This window comes from Microtus pennsylvanicus, chromosome 15 (assembly GCF_037038515.1).
Source record: "Microtus pennsylvanicus isolate mMicPen1 chromosome 15, mMicPen1.hap1, whole genome shotgun sequence".
NCBI lineage: Eukaryota > Metazoa > Chordata > Mammalia > Rodentia > Cricetidae > Microtus > Microtus pennsylvanicus.
This window is the reverse complement of record NC_134593.1, coordinates 3,921,348-3,948,011: the sequence shown is the minus strand read 5'-3', so window position 1 is coordinate 3,948,011 and position 26,664 is coordinate 3,921,348. Positions and strand designations below refer to the sequence as shown.

Here is a 26,664-nt window from a genome sequence, read left to right as displayed (position 1 = left end):
CTACAGGCAGTTGTGAGCTGCCTGATCCTCTGGAAAGGCAGCAAGCTTCTTAACTATGGAGTCATCTCTCTAGCCCAAATCAGAAACTATTCATCTTTTATCCCTTTCTTATCAATTGGGAAGAAAAATTTTCAAATCAATCGGACTTCTCAACTTCTATAGGGGAAAAAAAAAGTTTGGTTTGTTTTAATCAATTATTTTTAGAAACTTCCAACACTGATGATGAAAATAAAGCTTAACAATTTTAAGTACTCTGGCATGACAATTATTGAAATTATGTCTGGCATATGAAAATTGGTCAATTAAAAAACAGGAGATGTGACTACACAAATTACTATATAAAAAAGTCCCAATTCAAATCACTGGGGAAACGAGGAAAGGATTTAATAAACTTCCTGGAAGGAGCCAACTATTTTCCACACTTCACGAGAAAGTTTTACTCCTCTCCCTTCCCCTCTTCCTTAGATAAGGTCTCAAGTAACCCAAGCTGATCTCAAACTCTAGATCCTCCTACCTCAGTCTTTCAAGTGCTGGGATAACAGGTGTGAGCCACCATAAGCAGTTATAAAAAAGGTTTGTGCATTAACTAAAAAAATTTAAAAAAAAAAAAACTTTAATTTTTTTTTTTTAAAACTTGACCCAATGCACACACAGGGTGTGGGGAAGAGCAGAACCATAAAACTTAGGAAACACAAAATTTTGCCAATATCAGGGATCTAAATCATATTAATATTTATATAAAACTGAACTTGTAAGTACTTGAGCCTTAACAGAAAAAAATGATTAAAGTATAAAACAGGTACTTCATAAATGATGATATAGTCGATAATCAAATACAAAAGTTGCGTCTCCTTAATAAAAAGGGAAAAACTATCACAATTTTCCTTACTATCAAATTTATTTAAAATATTAAATAAGGTTAGTTTTATCAAATCTAAAATAGTACTTGTCATAAGATGAAAATTATTTTAAAGATGCTAAGACGTAAAACAGTATCTCCAGACCTCCCTGATTGCACTGGTGCTGAGTGTCGTGAGTGTAATTCTTCACACACTGGCGGTCAGTTTAAACCTGACAACCTTTCAAGTTGTGGCCTCTAATTAGACAACTTCTCTCTACGAATTTATCTTCAGGAGTAAGGGGAGCACTCGCAACATTTGAAGTATCTACCGTAGAGAATTGGTTAATTAAATCAATTATGGTTCATTTATACATGAGGCTGCAGAAGCAAGTACCCTCAGAAAGCGCCTCGACGACAGATGACTAAAGCAAATCAGAGCACGTGACAATAGGGAGTAGGGAGAGGGTGGCAAATCAAAGCATGCATGTCCCACAGAGACAACTCAGGATCAAAAGTTTAAAAATATCGTGCCAACAAAGCTTCTTTATGGCCCACAAGCAGGTTTGGAACCCCTGTCCTACACTATGATGCTCAACATGACTCTCTGGAAATCATGTTTAGGAGAGCAAGCGATGACATGAGAATGCTGACAATCTATTATTGAGAAGGGGAAATCTCAGAAAGTTACATATGTGCAGAACGGTCCTTTGTAAAGGGAGTGGTGAGGCAGGGGAATGTATTGGCAATTTTTATTCTCTGTTTCTCTTGTGTTTGTATTTTCTATACCTTCCACATGTCAATGTATATATAGTATAATAAAAAGGCAAGGCCATTTTAAAACGCTGAACATACTGCAAATGTGAGGAGGGCAGGGAAAGGCTGCGCATGGCTGACTGACACAAATAAACAGAAGAAAACGTCATGCTACACCAAATACAGAGAATTCAGATGCTCACGCTTTTAAACATCAACCAATAGCTGGAACCTGGTGATGACTTCCGGCTGAAGGACTCTGAAGTCATCACTGTCATCATGAATTTTAAAAGCACACAGCCCACTTCCTTTACTGGCGAATACAGATAATGCTATAAACACTGACTAGGCAAGAGTCGTTTTCCTCCCTAACTCTGCATTAGAGTCATACATGTCACCCAAACCAAATGACTTTATAATACTCTTCTATTCACAGCCTACAAGAACATGTGGGTGGGGAGGGGGAACTCCCAGACATCAAAATAAGGTTAACAAGTAAGTAATAGACTATTTTGTTGGTTTGCTTTACAGCGCAGGGCATTGAATGAGGGCCTCACACATGCTAAGCAAGTACTCTACCACTGAGTTCCTTCCCCAGCCCTACAGTTTTAAGATGGTTTAAAAGTTCACCTTTTGGCATTCTGGAAAGTGGTGGGTCACAGCACTCCATATGGAATCCTCTATCACAGGAATCACAAAAAAGCATATTATCCTGTAATATAACATATTAGAGACTAATTGAGACTGAGGCCAACTGTAGAACACCAACCCCCTCAAGTTACCAGGTTAACAGTCAAAGGGAGCGGGTGTGAGAAGGATACTCACTGCCCGGGGCGGGTGTGAGAAGGGTACTCACTGCCCGGGCGGGGTGAGAAGGATACTCACTGCCCGGGGCGGGGTGAGAAGGGTACTCACTGCCCGGGCGGGGTGAGAAGGATACTCACTGCCCGGGGCGGGGTGAGAAGGGTACTCACTGCCCGGGCGGGGTGAGAAGGGTACTCACTGCCCGGGCGGGGTGAGAAGGGTACTCACTGCCCGGGCGGGGTGAGAAGGGTACTCACTGCCCGGGCGGGGTGAGAAGGGTACTCACTGCCCGGGGCGGGGTGAGAAGGGTACTCACTGCCCGGGGCGGGTGTGAGAAGGGTACTCACTGCCCGGGGCGAGGTGAGAAGGGTACTCACTGCCCGGGCGGGGTGAGAAGGGTACTCACTGCCCGGGGCGGGATGACAGGGGTACTCACTGCCCGGGGCGGGTGTGAGAAGGATACTCACTGCCCGGGCGGGGTGAGAAGGGTACTCACTGCCCGGGCGGGTGTGAGAAGGGTACTCACTGCCCGGGGCGAGGTGAGAAGGGTACTCACTGCCCGGGCGGGGTGAGAAGGATACTCACTGCCCGGGGCGGGATGACAGGGGTACTCACTGCCCGGGGCGGGTGTGAGAAGGATACTCACTGCCCGGGGCGGGATGACAGGGGTACTCACTGCCCGGGGCGGGTGTGAGAAGGGTACTCACTGCCCGGGGCGGGATGACAGGGGTACTCACTGCCCGGGGCGGGTGTGAGAAGGGTACTCACTGCCCGGGGCGGGATGACAGGGGTACTCACTGCCCGGGGCGGGTGTGAGAAGGGTACTCACTGCCCGGGGCGGGTGTGAGAAGGGTACTCACTGCCCGGGGCGGGTGTGAGAAGGATACTCACTGCCCGGGGCGGGTGTGAGAAGGATACTCACTGCCCGGGGCGGGATGACAGGGGTACTCACTGCCCGGGGCGGGGTGAGAAGGATACTCACTGCCCGGGGCGGGGTGAGAAGGATACTCACTGCCCGGGGCGGGGTGAGAAGGGTACTCACTGCCCGGGCGGGTGTGAGAAGGATACTCACTGCCCGGGGCGGGGTGAGAAGGATACTCACTGCCCGGGGCGGGGTGAGAAGGATACTCACTGCCCGGGGCGGGTGTGAGAAGGGTACTCACTGCCCGGGGCGGGATGACAGGGGTACTCACTGCCCGGGGCGGGTGTGAGAAGGATACTCACTGCCCGGGCGGGGTGAGAAGGGTACTCACTGCCCGGGCGGGTGTGAGAAGGGTACTCACTGCCCGGGGCGGGGTGAGAAGGATACTCACTGCCCGGGGCGGGTGTGAGAAGGGTACTCACTGCCCGGGCGGGGTGAGAAGGATACTCACTGCCCGGGCGGGGTGAGAAGGGTACTCACTGCCCGGGGCGGGGTGAGAAGGATACTCACTGCCCGGGGCGGGGTGAGAAGGGTACTCACTGCCCGGGGCGGGGTGAGAAGGGTACTCACTGCCCGGGGCGGGGTGAGAAGGGTACTCACTGCCCGGGGCGGGGTGAGAAGGGTACTCACTGCCCGGGGCGGGGTGAGAAGGGTACTCACTGCCCGGGGCGGGGTGAGAAGGATACTCACTGCCCGGGCGGGGTGAGAAGGATACTCACTGCCCGGGGCGGGTGTGAGAAGGATACTCACTGCCCGGGGCGGGTGTGAGAAGGATACTCACTGCCCGGGCGGGTGTGAGAAGGATACTCACTGCCCGGGCGGGGTGAGAAGGATACTCACTGCCCGGGGCGGGTGTGAGAAGGATACTCACTGCCCGGGCGGGGTGAGAAGGATACTCACTGCCCGGGGCGGGTGTGAGAAGGATACTCACTGCCCGGGCGGGGTGAGAAGGATACTCACTGCCCGGGCGGGGTGAGAAGGGTACTCACTGCATTTTTGCCCTGGACCCGACATGCGCTGCATGTCTTGCACTCGATGCACTGCCATCTCAAGGCCTTCACATTTGCGGTTAATTCGGGACAAAATTTCAAACAGGATGGGTGTCCTGCAATAAAAAGCAATTGCTCAATGTCAATAGTGTCTTAGTATTTTTGTTTAAAAAAAAGTTTGTTTTTTAAAACTTTAAAAAAGTTATTTTTATTTTTAAAAATCTCCTTTATTCAATGGCTGGCTGGTGCCAACCAGTGAGCCTTAGGAACTTGAAAACAAAATAGGTCAGAGACTCAGAGCTGTGAGACTTCTTCTCTCTCTTTTGTCTTTGTCCCCTTCCTCTGCATGTATGGAACAATTGTGCTAATACTTTCCCAGAGATAAACCTGGAAATGCACCCCGATCTTACACACTTGAAGTTTGTATCTGTTGTTAGTGTTCTTGCCGTCGTCTTCACCAACGACGTGTGCACAGCTCTTGAATATGCTATACTGTACCCAAGTTCAACAACTGCTCTCTGTGGGATGAAATCATAAGACAAAAAGCGACGGCTAAACAGAAGAGCCAGCTGAGCAGAGTGTGGTGCTGCACGCCTGGGATAGCATGTTCAGGAGTCGGGCTCGCACAAGATCCTGTCCTAACAGAGACCTGGGCTGTCTGATAAGCGACAGCGCCGAGTGGCTCACGGAGAACACCTGTGACTGGGACAGACTCCAAGAATATCCGACACCACCCAGTTTCAATTCTGAAAGTGAGGGAACAAGCATGGTATTTATGAGTTGAAGAAGACAGATTCAGACAAGAGTGGGCTGGGAAGCCACCCTCAGAAGGCTTCCTCATTCTTCTAGAGCATTCTGCTTCTCCACACAATTCTGGGGACTTTTTACCCAGCAATGTTCTAGTAGGCCAGTGTGCAGAAAGCCCCAGAGGGAGGAGACCAGGTTCCACGAGTGAGAGAGGGAGGGTGAGCAAAGGTACTGGAAGGCGACTCCACTGAAAAACGAATGGCCTTTTATCACACAACCCCACGGAGGTCTCTAAACTTGATTATTCGTTCTTTTTTAAAAATCTGGTCTTTAAATAGTTAGGACATTAGTAAATCCCATGCGAGAGACCTTATAACCAAGCTGCAAAAGGAAATCTGAGGGGTAATAAAAAAAGCAGATTCTGTAATTTCCAAACTGTTTTATAATTTCCTGACTTTGGCAGCTTCATTGTTTAAATATGTATTTTGGGTTCCTGCCAAAAAGGTTCTCTTCCCTAAAGCTTAACAGGTGCTTTCATAAAATTCCACTCACCAGGAGGTTTGGCTTTTTGAAGTAAAAACATTCAATATCAATCATCAATACCATTAATAAAAGTTCACAATTCCCTACTCTTAAAAAAAAAATCAAAACATCTGTATCTAAGATGTTGAAAAACAATCAAGTGGTGCCAAATGATCGCAACCCCAGGCTGGGAGAGACACCCAGGCAAACATATTTAACCTCTGACATGGTCTTCCCCAAGGGCTCCTCAGTCAGATGAACAGAAGAAGAAGGTTTAATGTTTAAAAATGGCATTGAGCGCCTTTCCTTGCTAAGAACCAGCAAACAAGCACAGCTCACTCGTTGCCCTTGAGTATGCTCAGAACGGAGAGGCGGGAGGCCACTCTGATCACATCACCCCCTCCTTTCAAGGGACAAAAAAACTCAACTTTTAAACAACAGCAATTTAAACTCCACCCTTAAAATGGATCCTATCAGCTTAAAAATATACCATTTATTCCTTCCCCCCTTTTATTACTTCCTGTAAGTCATATATCACCGGAACATATGACCTCAATTTCGTGTACTGAATTTTTCTCTACATTAGAATCTCCTGTTGCGCTTTGTAGCTTAGTCTTCAGTAACTAAGGTAATTCATATCATATTACAGCTTACTATTTATTCCTATAGATATCCTACAATGCAGACTTTTAATAATTTTGCATTTTCAAAAGTAATAGCCATTTTTAATCAAAAGCATAGAACATTTTTCCTTTTAATGCTTTCTTCCACTTTAAGCAATGGTATCTCAAACTACTACTATTTAAGCTATCCTATCAAATTCCAAAGTCTTCAACCCATCTTTCTTTTAGGAATCAATCTTCCCTTTATTTAGCTTAAGAGAATTGATTATAGATCCTTCTAACCCTATGTTTCTATGATTCTGTAAAAGACACTGAGCAATGAAGACACATTTTCATTTTTCCTTTTTCATATTAACTTTAAAATGAAAGATTATAACTGAGTCTTAACATATTGCTATGTAATCTGTAGTAATGAGATGCCAGGAATCGATGCTATTGATAATGTAATCCCTTATTTCCTACTGAGTCACTACACAAACACAGCCATTCTTCTAAAAATCCTCATTCTCTCTACTAAGAACTCATCTCTCTGAAAATGGTTTTACTACTACGGTTTGCCTTGTATCAGATTTTGAGAGCCATGTCAAGTCTTCATTCATTTATTCATTGTTATACAAGCACATAAGCATTCATAGTTCATAATAATTTTTTCTAATAAAACTGAAGGAAAATGGTTTAAAATTAAGAGCCACAAACACAGAGGAAATATTTGAGAAGAAAAACCATGTATAGCAAATACAATAATGGCCTTAAAAGATGTCTATAGCCCAATTCTCATGCCATGGAGAGAAAAAAGCAACTCTACAAGCATTGGAACGACTAAGAAACAGATTTCATGAGTTGAAAGGGAGAGGTGTTGAGGACATTCAACAATCTTCACTTGCCACATCAGGCTCTAAAGATGGAGGAAGGAAAGCCATAAACCAAATACTGGGGTTGGCCTCTGGCATCTGGGAAGGAATTCACCTGCCAGCAAGGCAAGGGATTACCAAACAAGTAACTAAATGCTATTACAACCCAGGGACTAGGGCATGGACCTTCATTTCTAGAAAGCAGCCAACAATTCTGATATCTTGACTATGAGTCCTACAAAGGGGTTTTGTCCTATAGCTGTAAAATATTAAATAAGCTGTTTCAAACCACTAAATTTGTGGTAATCTGTTATAGCATCAATAAGTAAGTAAGTACGTAAATAGCTGGGGGTGTAGCACCATAAAAGAGCATCTGCCTAGCATGCATGAAGCTCTGGATTCAATGAAGGTGGGAGAGAAGGAGGGAAAAAGAGAGGAAGGCAAAAAGATAATAAATAATCAAGATATCAGGTTCCTCAGAGTGGTTACTGAGCCATCAGTATGTGTGTGTGTGTGTGTGTGTGTGTGTGTGTGTGTGTGTGTGTCTTTCCTTTAACTGACATTTAACAAGCATTAGAAACAGAAGGAAGAAGATGGAAATGAGTCCTACCGGTTCAGGTCATGTTACGTAGTAGAAAGACAAGCATTATTGTACTCCAAAGCAGAGAAAAAGGAACTGCAAGTTCAAAACCAGCCTAGGATACACAGCAAAACCTTACTTAAAATAACCAAAGTCAGAAATGTAGCTTGGTGGGACAATGCTTAGCAACCATGCATAACGCCTTGACTTTGGTCCTCAGCACCACAGATGAAGGGATCACCACAAATACTAACAATGAATCTTAGGAAAGAAACACCTTCCTGCTTTTGGAGCAATGGGAATACAATGGGTACCCAGTCAGTTACAAAAAAGAAAGCATCTCACACATCAAATGATCACCAAACACACTTTGATTCTATGTCCTAACCAAAATCCTGCATACTAAACAAATCCACACTTTTCCAGACACATAGGTTTACTGCTATAATATCCCAAAGCTCATCTTGACCTAACTTCTCATCAATTATTCTACTGCAGCCTAAGTGATCTGTATAGATTTTAAATCTCATCACAGAATTTTTCTGTCCACCAAAGTCTTAGAAAAAAGACAAATTCTTTCATATAGGCCACAAAACCCTACAAAACTGACCTCTGTTAACTCAATCCTTTGTATTCTGCACTAATCCTCATCGGACCTTCTCTCCCAAGTACATGGCGCTCTTCTCCACGCGCCTCTGTGCACGCTGCCGTCTCCCGGCCTGCCCTCCTCTGGTCCCATCTACTCCTACTCCCACTCCTGTTTAGGAGGCACTTCTCTTTTCTCCCAGTGACTTCTTGATTATCTAGGAGTCACACTGTATATATGCTCTTGACATTATCACCAGGTGGGTTTCTGATCAGCCTCCCTCAGGTCCAAAGTAATGGAGCCAGATGACTATGGACTAAAACCTCCCAAACTATGATCCAAAATAAACTCTCTGATTCTTAAATTTCTCTTCCTCCCTCCCTCCTTCCCTTCATTTCTTTGTCCCCCCGCCCCAAGTCAGGGTTTCTCTGTGTAACAGTCCTGGCTGTCCTGGAACTCACTTTGTAGACCAGGCTGGCCTCGAACTCACTGAGATCTGCCTGCCACTGGCTCCCAAATGCTGGGATTAAAGGCGTGCGCCACCACTGCCCAGCAGACTCCAAAGCTGCTTATTCAGGTTGTTTGATGACAGAGAGAAAACGTTACAGCATGCATCCAACAAACAAGGTTTCTGCTTCTTGTCTGGCACTGTGGTGACTCACTGCTGCAATGGCTTCTGGGGAATAGGGCTCCCTTTCTTCCTATTGATTCCTCCTTGGAGGTGAGGCTCTCATTCCTCTTCTATGTATTCCTTTTGGAATTCCTTCTGGTTAAGACTCTCCTTTCCAACCCAGTGATCCAATCTGTCTCTTGTAAGGGCGAAACTAAATGAATAACAAACTGCTCCCCGAGGCATTTCTATATAATAACCCGAAGAAACCAGTATTGGAGTAAAATAAGCCTGGAGAGCCAAAGACTGCACCTTCTCAGCTCCCCCAGCACTGTTTTTCAGGGCTGACACTGAGTAAGGAGGGCACCAGGGCTCCTGCTCTGCAGAGGCTCTCTCTCCCTCTCCAGCTGACTGCAGCAGCCTCTCTTCTGCCTCCTGTTTCAATGAGCTTCCACTTAGTGTGATGCTGTAATTCTGAACTGTACACTTATCTTAGATTTGCTAATTTGAAAACACATATGCACACAACTCATCTGTAAGTAAGATTTAACCACCCGGCAATCTGAGCAGCAGACACAAAATTTCATTTGGTATAATATCTAATACTTATGTGAAGCTAATTAAAGATAATTTGGCCTTAATGAGGCAAGGAGAATATAACAGTGTTAATTTCAAAGTAGGCTGATCCATGAAAGTCAAGTAAAAGCACTCCCCAGCCTCAGCATTTCCTCAGACTTGAGGAATGTCTCACAGTTTCCACATTCATGAGTGGCTAGGCTAATTCCCCTGATGTGTTACATTGCTGCCCATCTTCACATGACTATTTCACCACCCTCATGGCAGCCTTGTTAATCTTTACATTGTACGGAAAAAGAAAACTACAGTTACAGCCATTAGGGAAAGAGAAACAAAGCCCAGGGCCGGGGACAACACATTTGGGACATCTCTATGCACCCCACCTCACATTTTTACTAAAATGAACTTGAGCATTTTTTTAAAAAGGACTTCTAGCAGGGAAAAAGATAGCTCTGACCATTTGTAATACAGTCATCTTAAAAATGGAGAAAAGTCCAATGAGCTCACTTCATGGTGGAATCAGAAGGAAACAGTTACACACATGTCTATAAAAGCTCAGCACAGGGCAATCGGCATCATACAAATGGTGCTTCAGAGAGCACCGAGCACATATGGGAAACACATTGAATAATCACCTTCCTTATGACTGCATCTGGACTTCCTTCCTCTGGTTTGAAACTGCTCATGGACATTTTTCTTTAACAAAAATATCTTATGTTCAGAATCCCTTTGATCCTACAAACAGTCTCAACTCCATCCTGTAACCAATAGGTCCTTGTGAGTATGAGAAGGCAGCCATCTCTACAAGGCCAACTGGAGGACCAAGCGTTAGCCCTACTGGGGCCACAGAACTGAACTGTGCTAGCATGGCTCCCACCAGGACTGGATCCTGCAGAAGCATGAAGGCCATCATCTTCTGTTTTCCTTATGAACACCAAGGTGTCAAAACATAGCTTAAAACTACAAGGACCTCCATACCCTTAAAAAAATTAGCTGCATTTTATTTTGATGCTTCATTTTTTAGAGGAAAAAAGAACATAGGTTGCTTGTCTAATTGATAAGAGGAGGTACAAGTCTATATAGTATTTCACAACAGGGATCTTTTTCCAGCCACTAAAATAGTCAAATGCAAGCTGATACCTCACGGAAGAGTAAGTGAACTGTCACATAGCAGCACTGCTCTACTTCTGAGTCCAGAGAGGCACCTCAGGCATCCTCTGTGCTCTACAGAGACACTGTGCCCTAGGACTGAGATTCTGTCAGGAACAGAGGTAGACATGATCCTGGGACAGAAATCCCCAACCCATTCTGCACTTACTAGAAAATAAAGGGTGCTTTTAAAGAACCAACGTGCCAAACAGCCCTAGCCTGACCCCAGGAAGTATGAATAGAAAGGTAAGAAGCTTTAGAGAAAAAGACATTTCTGTAACTTCAGTTCAAAGGGATCAGACCTCCCTCTGGTGGGTCTTCAATCTGGGAAAACTCAGGGAACTCGATTGCATCGGGAAGTATGAGATTAACCTGGGTAGAGTTACACCTTGATACCTTGTGAGGAAGGCCTTGAAGTTATGATAAAATCCCAGATTCCTTGGCAGTGCTGAGCGTGTCACCAGCGGAAAGGAATACAGGAAGAGAGCTTCTCTTCCCACATTTCGTACCTCTGCTAATTTGTCTAGGTGCCCAGATAAAGAGACACTAAGGAAATGAAATGATGGAGGCCATTTTTAAAGTACAGCTTAAAATCCAGAGATAAACACCAGATAGGTGAATACCATAGAACTGATCAGGCAGTGACAAAAAATAATTCATTTGAAATGAGTCTAGTGAGAAGAGCTACAAGCTGAATAAAGTCAGAACTGATAAATAAGGCACCCCTTGCCAGCACTGCAGGGAGATCATAGGGTTAAAATGTATTAAGTGGAACACACAGATAATATTTCTGTGATCCTGTCACTATCCATGACACCAGGGCCAAGTCAGAATGCTAGTGAATCTGTAAAGCCCCTCAAACAGGCTGTCAGGATACATTTTTCAGGTAGGGTTTGAAATGTCTTATTTTGAAGGCTCTCTCCACCTAGTCAGGAAGCTGCTGAACCACAAATGGCCTATCAAATTAAATGTCTGCATAACAAATAAGAATCATTTCACAATACTATCATTCTTCAATATGGAACATTTCTCTATTCAACCATTAAGCAGTTGTCCTAAACGGTGATCATATTTTAAATTATTTACAGCAATCAAGGATGACAAGAAGGGTGAGAAATTGTAGCAATGGGTGTCCCATTTATGGCACTCTTACTATAGTTCATGTAGCTATGCACTTGGCTGTTTAGTTTCTTGAGGTCTAGAGGTATGTGCCATCATTTCTAGCGAGGACAGTACCTCATTGATAGGTGACTACGTGGAAGTAAACAAAGTAAACGGTCTCTCTGGGCTGGGCCTGGCTTCGCATGTGAGCATGCGACCAATTCTACAGGATTGCATTTGCTTCCAGGGCAAGGGATTGAAACTAGGATCTTAGACAAGTGCTTTGCCATGGAAATAAAAACTCCAGCTGTTAGTCATGAATTTCAAAATAAAATTTTGAGGGGGAAAATGTGTTTCAGTACCCAGGAGAAGAATAAAAGATCAGTGCAGAAATATTAACTTTTTAAAACCATGGACTTGGAGTGTAATTCTGTAGTAGTGTTTGCTTAGCATGTATAAGGCCTTCAGTTTGACCCCCCAGAAAAACAACATCAACAAAAAGTGTTCATGGGATGGACCGATTGAGTATTACCATTTTACGTGTTGGAAAGTGTGTATACGCGTGTAACCTGGGTGACTTTTATGTACTAAATCAAAAGGACTAGCCAGCGAAACAAAACATAAATAAAATTTGCCTTTATATTTCTGGATAAAACTGGAGACATAATCTTAAATTCTTATGATAAGAACCCAGAAGAGACACGGCCCTGGGGGCATCTAGGGCACTGTAGCTGGTTCAGCAATTGTCCAAGGTAAATCCTTAGGATAAGAACCCAGAAGAGACATGGCCCTGGGGCATCTAGGGCACTACAACTGATTCAGCAATTGCCCAAGGTTCATCCCGGCAGCTCCTTCACACCCACCCTCACCCTCGTCTACCATGTTACAGACAACCCATCTCTTCTTGCATCTTGTGATTTCATGTTTCCTATACCTTCCATTCAGTTACACAGAGATGAGCTGAAACATAACATTTCATCAGTAGGTATCGTTAACCTGCAACACTACATACAGACTTCAGAGCCTCAGATTCTGGGAAACAGAAGCAATTCTGCATTTAGCTTAAGCTCCCTGGGGTGAGCCAGGCGTGGCAATGGTTGTACTTGGGAAGGAGAGACCAACTGAGATCAAGATTTAGCATAGTAACCCAGACAACCAAAGTGAGACTCCAGCATTTCAAAAAGCTCATTTGTGGTACATACTACCCTTGTAACCTTAGTAAGGACAGTGAGTTTGAGGTCAGCCTGGGCTACATGGAGAGACATCTCAAGAAACAGACAAAACCCCAAATTTCTACTATGGTTCACTTACTGCATTGAAGTCTTACAGTGATTATCTATATATAGGTTTGAAACTAGAGCTTGGCTACAAATCCTACTGAACAGAATCATAAACATGTAGCATGTTGGTACTGACACATTCATATCTCACTCTTGCCCTGTATAACATTCTTACATTTTAATACTATTCCATCAGCAAATGGTTTATTTAAATGACGAGATAAGGGCATGAAGCTCGAACAGTGGAAGTCAGTAGAGAGGGCATACAAATCCCTGAACTCACCGCTGCTGCCACAGTCTGCACAAGACAGGAGTTCTTCTGGTTTCTTCTCACGATTGGACTCCTTAGTTCCCAGACAGAAACTACAGATTGGAATGGGATCGGCACGGGGCTGTGAGAAATTAAATATATATGTATATTTATATATAGTTATTCTTCCTTTCAAAACTTAAAACAATATTTGAAAACTTCTTACAATATTTAAGGAAACCCTGATAAATTAAGCATTTAAATTAATACCTTCTAAAAATAATTATCATAAATTATTTGGTAGCAAAGCAATACCTAAATACATTTAAATGTAGCATTAGATTCAGAAGTAACTTTTATGAATTCAGTGATGCCTACTACCTTCAAATATCCTAGAGCCTTCAGAATGAACACTAAGAATCCATCTGCGATCCTAAGTGTTCCGATAATCTGTAAGCCTACAATAAACTGATTCATCTATTCACATTAAAGACCATGGGTATCATCCAGTTAATTAAGTGAGGTTATTTGACTAAACGTTATCAAGTATCCTAATTATTCACCTTTAAACACTAGACATGAAATGTATGTTTTAGATGGCACATGAACAGAGAATACGCAGGAACTAAAATTCTGTGGACCTGAGAAGATCAAAAAGACTATTAACAAAGCCTCTCTGGCACCAAGGGCTTCAAAGGAAAACCAGGGCACACAAAGGAGATAAACCCTCAATCTCTGACATTCACACTTTATAAAAGAAACAACAAAACATTTGTCTACCCCCTGGCACCCTTTAACTCTCTATGGCAATTGCTTTTAACAGAGTGTAGATCTACATACACTGTGTCTCCCGTTGTTTATCACTGCCAGCAGGGCAGGCCTTTCCATCATATGAACGCAGTTGACTGTGCCTACAGATCTGGTTACATTATCAAAACTGGGTAAAATACTAAAATTTTATTGCACATCCCAAGCCTTCACACATGTCTGCTAGCTCTCTGAATGTTACTATGAAGTCTTTATACTGAATCTCATGAATCAAAAATTCAGAGCAAGAAAACTCAACAGAATCACCAATGTTTTTTATACGTAAGTCACAAACAGGATTGTGTTAGATCTAGTTCTCTGAGTCTACAGCAGCACAGAATGAACCTCATTTGGGCAACTATTCAATCCCAAATGCCTAATACTTAGCCTGGCTCACAGTAGGCACTCAAAATATGTTTGCTGGCAGAATAAATAAGCAGCTGCCAGTTAAAAAGAGAAATCAACCACTTCTTTAAGATAATATTTTGAATGGTTCTAATGAGTGAACAAATGTCTTGGCTCCTCTAACAACATTGCCATGAAAGTCAAGACCTCAGCTTATGACCAAGCATTCCTAAACTTGTCTAATATGACTGTGATTCTCATTTTACAATAGGAGTCTTCGTTATCCAGCTCTTATTTTCAGCTTAATTTGTTCTATTAATATGCACATGTTTTACTTTCTGAGGTAGCTTTACAAATGTATTTTTGTAGCCCTGTTAAAAAGGCACAGTGTGAAGCATTCTGTACTAGAAAAACCAAAAAAAAAAAAAAAAAAAAAAAGACAGGCTACAACAAATTGGTCACCGACTCCAGCCACAGTTCTTTAAATGCCAGATAATCAGCGCTGCATAATTATGGATCCATAGTTATTACTTGCAACTGCTCAGCTGCAGTACCTAGGGAACACTTTTGTTCCTTTAAATAGCAATTAAAAGAACAATATGGTTTTAAAGTGACAACATTCCCCTGATAGATTCTGGCTAAAGCACAGTCTTTGTACTAATGGGATTCTTGCTTTCATTTGATAGAACAATGTTCAAGCCACTGCCGCCACCCTTGCAGTGATAAATAATTTACAAAATGTCACATATCATTCATACAATGAAATAAATCCAAATCTGCAGCTTCATTTTTCTTTCCCAGATGCATTTTTAGCTGAAAGGGAGACATGGCCACCAGCCAGCTTTCATGCTCATTTTTCGTTTTTAACTAAAGGTAACACAAAGGACAAAGGTTGCTAGTAGTTCATGGCCAGAAAGACTGATGCCCCACACCCTGCCCAATAATAGAAGCAGAGATGCTATCACTTCAAGCCACATTCAAGTGAAGCCCACCATGCTGATGTATGCTCACAACCATTTATTTTAAGGATAACTATCTCACAATACTCTACCAACCACTGCATTATACAGAAATGTCTGCCCTGCTGAATTATTGATAATTCAAAACACTTTTTTGCTAACCTCAGTGTAGCAGAGTCTAATTAACTTTAAAAAATTGTCACTTGTATGAAATGAAACTTTACAGTAATGCATGTAAATGGGTCACAGAATTATTTTTATTCACTATTCTCAGACTGCATATAAACTGTTTTTTTTTTTTAAAAAAAAATCCCTTAAAGTAAAATGGATTGCAGTCAGAAAGCGGTCTAGGTAAATGGCAGTTTGATTCCACAAGATCTACTAAAGATAAGTAATATTTAAGAAGTTTGAAAACAGAAGCCCAAGTTGATCGTGGTGGCATATACCCTAGCATTTTGGAATCGGAGGCAGGATTGAAATAATTTCAAGGCCAGGCTGTGCTACAGAGTAAAACTCTCTCAACACCCCCCTCATAAGAAAACAAAATTCAAAACACCCAATTTTAACTGAAAATTCTTAATTTCTTTTTTTGACATCTCAATGGGGATGGGAAGAGCCACATAGTCATCTTAGTGGGTAGTGCTTGCTACAGAAGACTGGTGGTCTGAGGTCAATCCTGGGAGACCTCATTAATAGATATGAGGGGAAAACTGACTCAAAATTTCTTGTCTTCCGACCTCTAGAATGTATGTGCAGCACACACACAATACAGCAGTAAATGAAATAAATATCTGAAAGAAACAAAGCAAAAGAAATGTCATAAAGGCATCCAACTTGTTGGCCACATTTTCTTCGATGTCTGGTAATGCCAAACTAACAGTAAACCTGAGGACAACACTGCAGAGAGATGTGAAGGTAAAAAGGAATAACCACACTCTGCTCTGTAAGCACCTCTCTGGCCTCGCTTCCCCCTTTGCTGAGCAATGGCTCTGAGGCAGTGGGGAAGCCGGAGGCCCTCCTTCCACTGCTACCTCACTTACTTACCTTGACCAGGCAAGATACATGGCATTGTGCCTGCTTTAAAGAGGAACTGAGGGTCTGAGGGGCTAGGTGAGTTCTTTAAACTTGCACAGGTTCAAGTAGAGACGTGGATTGGAACCCAAGTCTGTGTTGTGCCCTGAGGGCCCATTTCTCAGCTTCACCACCTATCTCCACTCCTCTCTCAGAAAAGCAGATTCTTAAAAATTCTGTTCCCAGCCGGGCGGTGGAGGCACATGCCTTTAATCCCAGCACTCGGGTGGCAGAGGCAGGCGGATCTCTATGAGTTCGAGGCCAGCCTGGTCTACAAGAGCTAGTTCCAGGACAGGCTCTAGAACTACAATGAAACCCTGTCTCAAAAAACCAAAAGACCAAAATAAAATAAAATATAAATTAAAAAAAAAGAATGAAGTCATGTGAGACGTAAAGCTCATGGCAATGAAATATAATCCACAATCCGTGGCTGAATTGCTGATTTAAAAAAATTATTTATTTATGTGGTTGAGTTTTTGCCTGCATGCATGCATGTGCAACATGTGTGTGCGTAGTGCTTTCAGAGGTCAGAAGAGGGTGCTAGGTCCCCTGTAACTAGTTATAGAAGGTTGTGAGCCATCACATGACCTCCAGGTACCAAGGGCTCTTAACTATGAGCCATCATTTACTTAGCACCAATTGTTTTACTGGTACAATTAGGAGAACATGCACTAAATATCAAAGTAATGCAAAAGCCAGATATGAATTTCTTAAGTGGACATATTATGGGCCATGGGCAACAATGACAGTTCCAGAGAGATGTGAGCAAAGACTTGGAGGTGTTATGGTATCTTAGCTGGGGCCATCCTCGTAGATTTGTGGGGGTTTCCCTTACATCGGGTTTCTACCTGGCCCCAAAATGTTCCCTCCCACCCAGAGGTCTCTTTCCTCATAGGTAGCCTGAACTGGCCATCTCCTGTAATCAGATCAGTAACTATCCCAATTGTTATCAGAGAGCCTTCATCTAAGGACTGACAAAAAGAGATGCAGAGATCCACAGCCAAGCACTGGGGCAAGCTCAGGGAATCCTACTGAAGAGAGGGCAGAAGGACTGTGTGAACCTTCCTCCTGGTCAAGGTCTCCATAAAGGAACCCACAGAAACAACTACCTGGGTTCATAGGCACTCACAGACTCTGGACTAACAGCTAGGGAGCCTGCATGGGACGGACCTAGACCCTCTACATATGTGTGATAGTTGTATACCTTGATCTACTTGTGATACTCCTAGTGATGAAAGCAGGGCCTGACCCTAATGCTTTGGCTGGCTTCCTCATACTGGGTTGACTTGCCCAGCCTTACCCAAGGGGAGGAGCTTAGTCCTACTTCAACTCAATGTGCCATGCTTTGTTGACACCTATGGGAGGCCTGCCCCATGCTGAACAAAAACTGAGGAGTGGATTTGGGGGTTGGGGATTGGGGGTGGGAGGAGGGAAAACTGTGGTCCATTTGGAAAAATAAACGAATAAATTTAATTAATAATAAAGAAGTGCTATGGTATATCTGTAACTCTCCAATGATCCTAAAATCTCCACGACACCTAAACATGCTGTGGTTATACAGCAGAGTGCCCACAGGCAGCCACTGGAATGAAAGGTGTGCAGGCATCCCACGTGATTCCTTCCATTATTATTTCTGCTGTTTCCAACTTTTTTCACCCAAAAGTATGGGGGGAGGGAATCCTCTGCTCTCAGAAGAAGTCCAGAACAAATTATACAGCTGGATTATAAGCATACCTGGCGTCCTCTATGTGGTGATATTTTGTTTTACTTTAACAAATAAAGATTGCCTGAAGATCAGAGTGTGGAACTAAGCCACTAGTTAGCCATAGAGGTCAAGCAGTGGTGGTGCATACCTTTAATCCCAGCACCCAGGAGACAAATGCAGTCAGATCTCTGTGAGTTCAAGGCCAGCCTAGGCTACAGGAGATTGATCTAGTCTAAAAGAGAATCAGCCAGGCAATGGTGGCTCACACCTTTAATCTCAGTATTTGAGAGTCACACACCTTTAATCCACGCAGTAGGGAGGTAGAGATAGGAGTGATAGAGCTGAGTGGAGATAGGAATATAAGGTAGAGGAGACAAGAGCTCACGGCATTTAGTTTGAGGATTCATAGGGACAGGATTGCCCATTCGGTCTGAAGATTCAGTAGAGGTAAGAACGAATGACTGGCTGCTCTGCTTCTCTGATCTTTCAGCATTAACCCTTATATCTGACTCTGGGTATTTATTATTAAGACTAATTGGAAATGTGCTACACTTCTGTCCAATCACCAGTTCACAGGAAACACAGATGACAGGTGAACATATTAATCTACAGAGAGAGGAGATGTTAGTACCACAATCACAGTGGACAAATGACCCACTTTCTTTAGAATTAAGTTAAAAGGGAGGCGGAAGGAATAGGTGAGATAGATTGGAGTTCACCAGGTAACTGCAATGTGCCTGTTCCACATACTCTACATTTGCTCGACTGTCCTTAAACTCTTCATGTAGCTCAGACTGCACCAAACTCACTAGCCTACTGTCTCAGCTTCCTGAGTGTTACAGCTGTAGGTATGTGCCACTCTGTCTAACTGTTAGGGTCTGAGTAAGATAGCGCTTTCCCTGAGTGGTCCATAGGCCATGAGGGGCAGTGGATCCCAGGCTGGGAGCCACATGGCGGGTGAGAGACAGACGAATAGGCATGCCATGCAAAGTGAGGTTGGGTATTTATTTAGTAGGTTATAGAGGGGAAAGGGGGAAGAGAGGAGAGCAGAGAGGTGGCGGGGGGGGGGGGGGTAGGGGAGAAGAGCCATGGCAGCAGCTACCTCTTTGGGAGAGAGAGTGAAAAGGAAAAACTCCCTGCAGACAGGAAGATCTGCCTGCCTTGATGGACAGGGAAGGGAGGGGGCAGGACTTCTCTCTTAAAGGGACAGAACAGATTATTACACTGTTCACTCTGTATGTCTGTTCATATATGTAACTTAAAATGCACCTATCTTTACTGTTACATGTTATAATTGTCTATTCATTGTATCTCATTCCAGACTACAAAGCAACAAGTCTCATGTTTTAAACTGTTATGTACTTTTAAGTCTCTTACAAAAATACTTTATATTTATTCCAACCCTGCTTTACCTATTAAGTTGAGAGCCAGTACAGTCAAGCTTGGACCCAGTTCTCCAGGCAGATTCTATACTGTAGTTGTAGCTCAACTGCTCAGAGATCTGGAGAACATGGCATTTAAATATTTAATTATTAAAATTATTAAATTAAATTATTAAAACACTTTTCATAACAAAAAGAGACAGGTTGGCTCCTAGCAGCAACCCTCTATTTCATCCAAAGAAGACAGAAGACAAATGGGCACAGAACAACATCCATCTGCAGTTCATTTCAACTGCCAAGAGCTAACCACTGGGCAAAAGTGCCTTTCATTTAAACTGAAGATCTCCAGACATGGACAGAATTGTTGGAATTGACAGTCTAGCTGCCCAAGTCAAGGTAGGCTTGTCTTCCTAAAAATTGCTTAGTCCACAAAATCTGGAGCCTGGCAGGCCCTGCGATATTCCTTGAGTGGCAGCAGCAGACAGCAGGCCATGAAGAGCAGCAAGTCCCAGGCAGGGAGCCATGTGGTGGGTGAGAGACCGAGACAGATAGAATGCCATGAAGAGTGAGGTTGGATATTTATTTAGTGGGTTATGGAAAGGAAAGCGGAGAGAAAGAAGGCGAGAAGGAGGAACAAGGAGAAAGAGACAGCAGAAAGAGTTGGGGGGATAGGAGTCACAGCAGTAGCTACCTCTTTGGGAGAGAGATGGAAAGGAAGGGGCTCAGGCTACAGGAACGAAGGAAGATCTGCCTGCCTCAGCGGAGGATTGGGGGAGGAAGTGGATAGGGTTCATCTCTTAAAGAAACAGGACAGGCCATAACACCAACCTCCTAAGGGAGGCCTTTCTCTTGATCATGATGTTAAGTGTAAAAATAAAAAAAATTGTAAGTAAGCTGGGCATGGTAGTGCATGACTTTTAATTCCAGCACTAAGGAGGCAGAGGCAGAGGAATCTCTGTGAGTCTACCTGTTCTACATACTAAGTTTTAGAACAGCCAGGGATACACAAAAATAACCTGTCTCATAAACAAGCAAAAATTATGAAGGAACTGAGGCTGTTTATCCTTAAAGTTTGAAGGTGGCAAGCTGGGTATTTTCATGCAGGTAGAAGGGTTAGATTTTATCTTAGTGACTCCAGTGTACAAAACACAGACCAACTGAAGCTGAAAAGAAAAATGTTACTGTCTAGCAAAAAGACCTACAATTGCTGTCCCTGTCATTAACACTCTTCTTAAAATCATGGCACAATACATGTAATGTAGGGGCTGGGGAGACAGCCCATGGGTAAATTGCTTGCTGTGCAATTGTGAGGGTCTCAGTTTAAATCCCTAGAATCCATGTAAAACCAAGAAGCTATCTGCTGGTACAGTAAGATGGAAGGCAGAAACAGGAGAATTCCCAAAAGCTCACGGTCAGCTGGTCTGACATACACAGCTAACAAAGCCTGTGTCTGTCAGTGAGACGGCTCAGCGGGTAAAAAAACACTCCATGCCAAGCTTGCCAAGCTGAGTTCATCACAGAAAGCTACATGACAGACAGAACTGACTCCCACAAGTTGTTCTCTAACCTCCACACATACATCATGGTACACAACTGTACACACACAGTGGAAGTTAATGATCCAAGGTTGTTCTCTGACTGTCACAAGCAGCCTGTGGTATGAGCTCATTGCATGCACATGTACATATACACATAAAGATAAACATATCCACAAGCATATGTGTAACATAAAATTTACCAGTTTAACAAACTGTAAAGGTGCCTTCAGTGACAACATTCATAATCCTGGGATACATCATTACCATCCATTTGTACATTACTTTCCATCTTCCCAAACTGCTATTCTATGCTTGTTGCTCTCTCCTGGGCCCTGGCAACTGACATTTCCCCTTCTATCTCTAGACAACTGCATGCTCTTGGTACCTCAGACAAATGGGGTCCGAGATTCTGTTGACGGATTGACTTTTGAGGGACAAGAGCTGCCTGAAATGAGAGGAGGGGAGATGGCCATGTCAGGACAGAATAGTGAAAGAATCACCACACTCAAGTTGAGCATCTAGAGCTCCTCAAAGTTCTTTCCAGATCCGGCGTCTCCAGGGCTCTATGGATAACTGCTGTGGGCTTTCTCTGTTCTAATATTTTATTGAGAATACCGTATCCAAAACATTTGAGAATCTTTGGAACTTCTGACCTAAAAATAAAACAGCTCATTCTGAGGAAACACTCTTCCAGAACATGTGACCATGCATGTGAGAAGCTTTATTTTCAGTCATGATGACTTGTCCCTGCCCTAATGGAAACTATATGTTTCATGTTACTCTTGTTAGTCTAAGGTCTCAGACAAAAATAAATGCAAGTTTATAAACTAGAGCAGAGCCAGAGGTAGCCAGCTCACATCCTCTTCCTGCAATGACAGATAAGACTCTATGTGTGTGCTTGTGGGTGTGCATGAGCATGCATGGGTGAAGGGGCTATTACAAGCTACTTCTTCAGCCTATGTACACAATCAGGGATATATCAGCTCCTTCTAACCCCTGTGGATCTGAACCATCTCAGATGTCCTTGAGCCGATTAGAACACAATCCTGTTGACCCCAGTCTTACAAATGGAACAGTCCCACACTCGGCGTGTATACACTTAGACTTCCATGATGGAAAAGACTGAGATTTCAACATGTCCCTTGAGCCTAGAGTTCATCACCTGTGGAAGTACACAATGTTTTCATGTTGTCCAGCTCTAGAGTGGTAGAAAGCTCAAATGTGACTGGGTATGGTAAGTACTGTTTAAGTCTAACTCAAATATTGTCTTAATTAGTGCCCAATTCACTCCGGTTATAAAGACTAAACAGCTTTAAGCCCTTAATAAGTGTTACGGAATTTTAAATTATTTTATGAAAGAATCTGGTGCTCAGATTCTTTGATGAATATTAATTTTGCAAGATTTCTTTTAAAAGAACTACCTGATCGGCAGCCACAGGAACAAGACAGAGAGCACCTCAGCAAAAGCCAAGACGTTTTTAGCTATTAATAAAGGAAAATTCAAAGTAAAAGAAAACAAAGATGTCAGCAGAAGAAAACAAACATAAAGAACATAGAAACAAATTTAAAATGTTAATGAAAACAAAAAACCAAGCATGAATATAAATTCATGACCACTACATGGAAGCAATTCATTGTAGAATATGTCAACATGCCCAGATGACTCAACTGCTTCTCGGAATCTCGCCCTGATCATCGAAGACTTTTCCTCAGTACTCTTATCCATGCCTTTTCTCAAGACTGTGCGGAAGTCTGAAGTGTGGGTCTGGTTTCTGCCCACCACTTCTTTGCCCAAGTGTATCTGTGGTATACTCCAGCAGGCCTGGAGCTCCCAGCCTGTTTCTCAGGAAAGTTAAACGACGCCCTCCGACCTCCTCCACAGGACACATGAGAATTATTACACAAGGATTCTGGCCAGACGACTCCAAGCCCTCCTTGACATGTCACTCTATGGATCGTTTGGAGTTTGGTTTAGGTACCACATTATCAGATGGGCTGCCTTGTCCACCGTCTCTAAAATGATTTACTGGCCTGGTCTAGAACTGTCCATACTTTGACTGCCTTGCTTCTGAGCACTGACCTCTACACAGTGATATATCATCGGGCTGATTTATTTTGCTTCTATTACTCAACCTTAAGCATCTTCATAATAGGAATGACACAGAGTATAGTTTGGTGAATCAATGAATGAACAAATCTGTGAGACTGAAACCTGTTCCTTTAATTCAACAGGTCTCAAAATGCTGACCATAATCATTTATTTTCATATATATAATGACATATATATAATTTATTATATAAAATATATAATCATGTATATAATTATACTTCCATCAACAGTGAAGTGAGTTCATCATCTCTTGAAGGCTAATTTACTTATCTTACTCTGACACATAAGAGCTATGTTTCTCATATACTTCCCTGGGCATAATTTGACAAAACAAAACCAAAGGTTGTAAAACCACCTGGAGGAAAGTTATCATAAATACTAAGTTTTAGGGCTCATCTAAAATTATCCACTACAGTTTTATAGAATATCAATTTGGACATGAAGGGAAGAATGGTATTGTGGGGACCCGGAGAGAATAGGCAGGGGGAACCTAGGTTGGATGTCATCAAGACACATTGCACACATGCACGAAACTATTATAATACACACCTATGAAGTAAGGCTGACTGCCAGTATCTAGCAGTGGTGAACCATCCCTCTACATACATCGCCTTTATCTCTCAACAATGAGGACGAGTGAAAAAGGAAAAACAAAGAAGTCAAGTGAGATGGAAGCACCACAATGACAGCAGAAAACTGTAAGGTAAGTGTAACCTTCCATCCTTTTCTGTATTTGAGGCCTCATCTCATATCTGACCCTGCTGTCTTCATCTCCTTATGTAGTTGAGACTGGCCTTGAATTCCTGATCCTCCTGGTTCTGAGAGCTGGGATCATATCTACCTATTTACCCAGCATCCGTCCGTCCATCCATCTGTCCGTCCGTCCGTCCATCCATCCATCCATCCATCCATCATCTATCAAGATACAGTCTATGTAGCCCTGGCTGGTCTGGAACTCACAGAGATATGACAGACTCTGCCTCCCAAGTACTGGAACTAAAATGACTCAATCTATTTTAAAAGAAAGTACTTTATATACATTGGTACCTTATGACTGATAATATGTTATTGTCCAGAACTTTATTATAGACAGTACAGTGAGAACACAGGTTGAAAATACTTCTGTTGTTCAGAATAACTTACTAACATCCTTTTCTGCCACTCCAGTACTCAATGTGACATTTATCTAATAAAAACTAAACTTCATTTCTTGCCGCTTAGCCACTTACTCAACTGATGTCTGCAATAATTGATAAAGACAAGTCCTAATTAGGACACAGATCATGCATACTTGGGATTTTGTGTTACAGCAAACTGCTTAACGTAATCTTTGGGAACACACAAAGTCTAAAAGTTGGGACTTCCTGTGATGATCTAAAGCATCTTCTTTCTTCTGAGCGTATCATGCTGCCATGGGTCAGTGACTGTGGTCAGTGCAGCCACTGCTCAGCAAGCAGGGTTGGAGCCCAGCATCCATCAAAGCAGAGGGGTCTGCTTGAAATCCTTCTAGGCAGAAAAGAACTCCGTTGACGACATGCTCAGCATCATTTTCTCTGTTTATATACCCTTTTACTAAAATCTTCAGTCTTCCCTTGCAATTCATGACTTTGGACCTGAGTAGATGCTAAGTAATTTTTTTCCAGAAGGTAATTGGAGATACACTTACTACAAGCTGTTACCCAGGCAACTATTTCATCTTAATTTTACTCTCCACTGTCCCACATCTCTTGCTCGTTATGCTCCGTGGTGGGCAATTGCTTCTGTGAGAAAGCAGTGGAGCAGTGTATCATCCCCACCGGCTCTGCGGACTGGGCTTTTTATTGTTCTGAGTACAAGGACTTATTGTGGGTAAGATGGGGAGATCTTGGTTGTATTTTAGCTCCTTGTGGCAGTGATAAATGTTCTCGTTTTTTTTTTTTAAAAAAAAAAAGCTTAGTTAAAAAAATTAACGTATTTCTGCATATATGCATAAAATATTATCACTTTTTCTTTCATTTCAAAGCAAATCCATATTAATGACCACATAGTACAGGGAAATGCCCATGATCAAAGGAGGCTTTAGAAGTAAAACAATAAAAGCTCAGTCACAAAGAAATGAGAAGTGAGGGGACACTCTCCAAAGAACATCAGCCTGCTTGCCAATTGTGTAGAGCTAATTGAAATGCTCACACTGTGTTCTGGAGTCTAGAACTTGTTCTAATTAGGCAGGTGTACCATTTATAAGCATGCTGATTAAGGAGAGTGATTCTACTGCAAGAAAACAAATCTAAATCTGTACACTGAGCTTAACAAAACACTTCGCTGCTAGATGAAGCTGGCACATTTTGAAAAAAAATGACAACGAAATAATTAGTTTCCCCACGGCCTTCAATTTCTTATCTGGACAGGGCCCTGGCTTTTAAGATTGCATCTGAACAGCTCTCTTCCACCCCTGCCATTAGAAACTGCAGATACTGCATTTATCTTCCTAAGAGGGATCAAAGTCTGAGTCAACACAGCTGGAAATCCGACACACAGTTACAGGAAGACTGTTGAGGATTTACAAACTGTTCATGTTGGCGAGCACGTCACAATATTACAACTATAAACCCTACATTATATTATATTAGCACTATAAACTTGAGATTTATAAAAACAGAATGTTCAAATCAACTTACATTCAAGTATCACAAATCTTTAGTTTTTGCTTAAAAAAAAAAAATTGAGTACCTCCCAAGTGATTCCCAGCTTCAGTGTTAAAGATTGTTGGCAAAAGCAAGTCCAGGCTTTGAAATCATCAATTAAAAATAAGAAAACTGTCAGGAAGTAGGGACTAGTGACTCCCACCTGCAATCCAGAATGAGAAGGACCTCAAAGAGTTTGAGGCTAGTCTGGGCTATGAAGTGAGAGTCAATGTCAAAACAAACAAAAACAATAAAGAAGAAGACAATAGAGAAATAGAGAAGACGACAAATAGAGAAATCCTGCCTTAAAGATGACACAAGGGACTGGGGGCTGTCAGTAAAGCACCTCACAAGCATAAGTTTGACTCCCAGAGCCCACATAAAAATGAAGTGGGTTATGGTGGCATTTGCCTGGGGAAATGGAGAGAATTCTTAAAGTGTGCTGATCAGCCAGTTTAGCCTAATTGGTGAGCGCCAAACCAATGAAAGACCATTTCAACGGAAGTGGACAGCATTTCTGCAGATGACAGCTGAGGTTATCATCTGACACCCACATGCTTATGCATATGTACCTGCACAGGTCATCTCTCTCTCTCTCTCTCTCTCTCTCTCTCTCTCTCTCTCTCTCTCTCTCTCTCTCTCTCTCTCTCTCTCACACACACACACACACACACACACACCCCACTCAATAAAATACGGCATAAAAAAGTAAACACTGGTACTAACTTTTGAAAATTATTCCTAAGTAAAACTAGAACACAGTAGCAATGGATAAGTTAAAGAATCGTTACATCACACATAAGAAGCCATGCAATGGAGTTGCCTATCTGTCAGAGAAAAGGACAGCCTCTGCATTTGCTCTAAACTGCCCTGAGGCATCCACTTTAATCTAGATGTGGT

At 42.7% G+C, this 26,664-nt stretch overlaps 1 protein-coding gene across 9 annotated transcripts in view; it reads right to left on the bottom strand.

The window, feature by feature from the left end:
- Kat6b (lysine acetyltransferase 6B) overlaps positions 1-26,664 on the bottom strand; it is a 192,554-nt gene that overhangs the window by 51,187 nt on the left and 114,703 nt on the right. For all 9 annotated transcript variants that reach the window (XM_075949868.1, XM_075949875.1, XM_075949869.1 and 6 more), the window contains exons 3-5: positions 13,218-13,326; positions 4,310-4,425; positions 2,225-2,306 (exon numbers count right to left, since the gene is read on the bottom strand). In XM_075949868.1, coding sequence (XP_075805983.1) covers positions 2,225-2,306; positions 4,310-4,425; positions 13,218-13,326 — 307 coding nt within the window. The remainder of the gene's footprint in view (positions 1-2,224; positions 2,307-4,309; positions 4,426-13,217; positions 13,327-26,664) is intronic.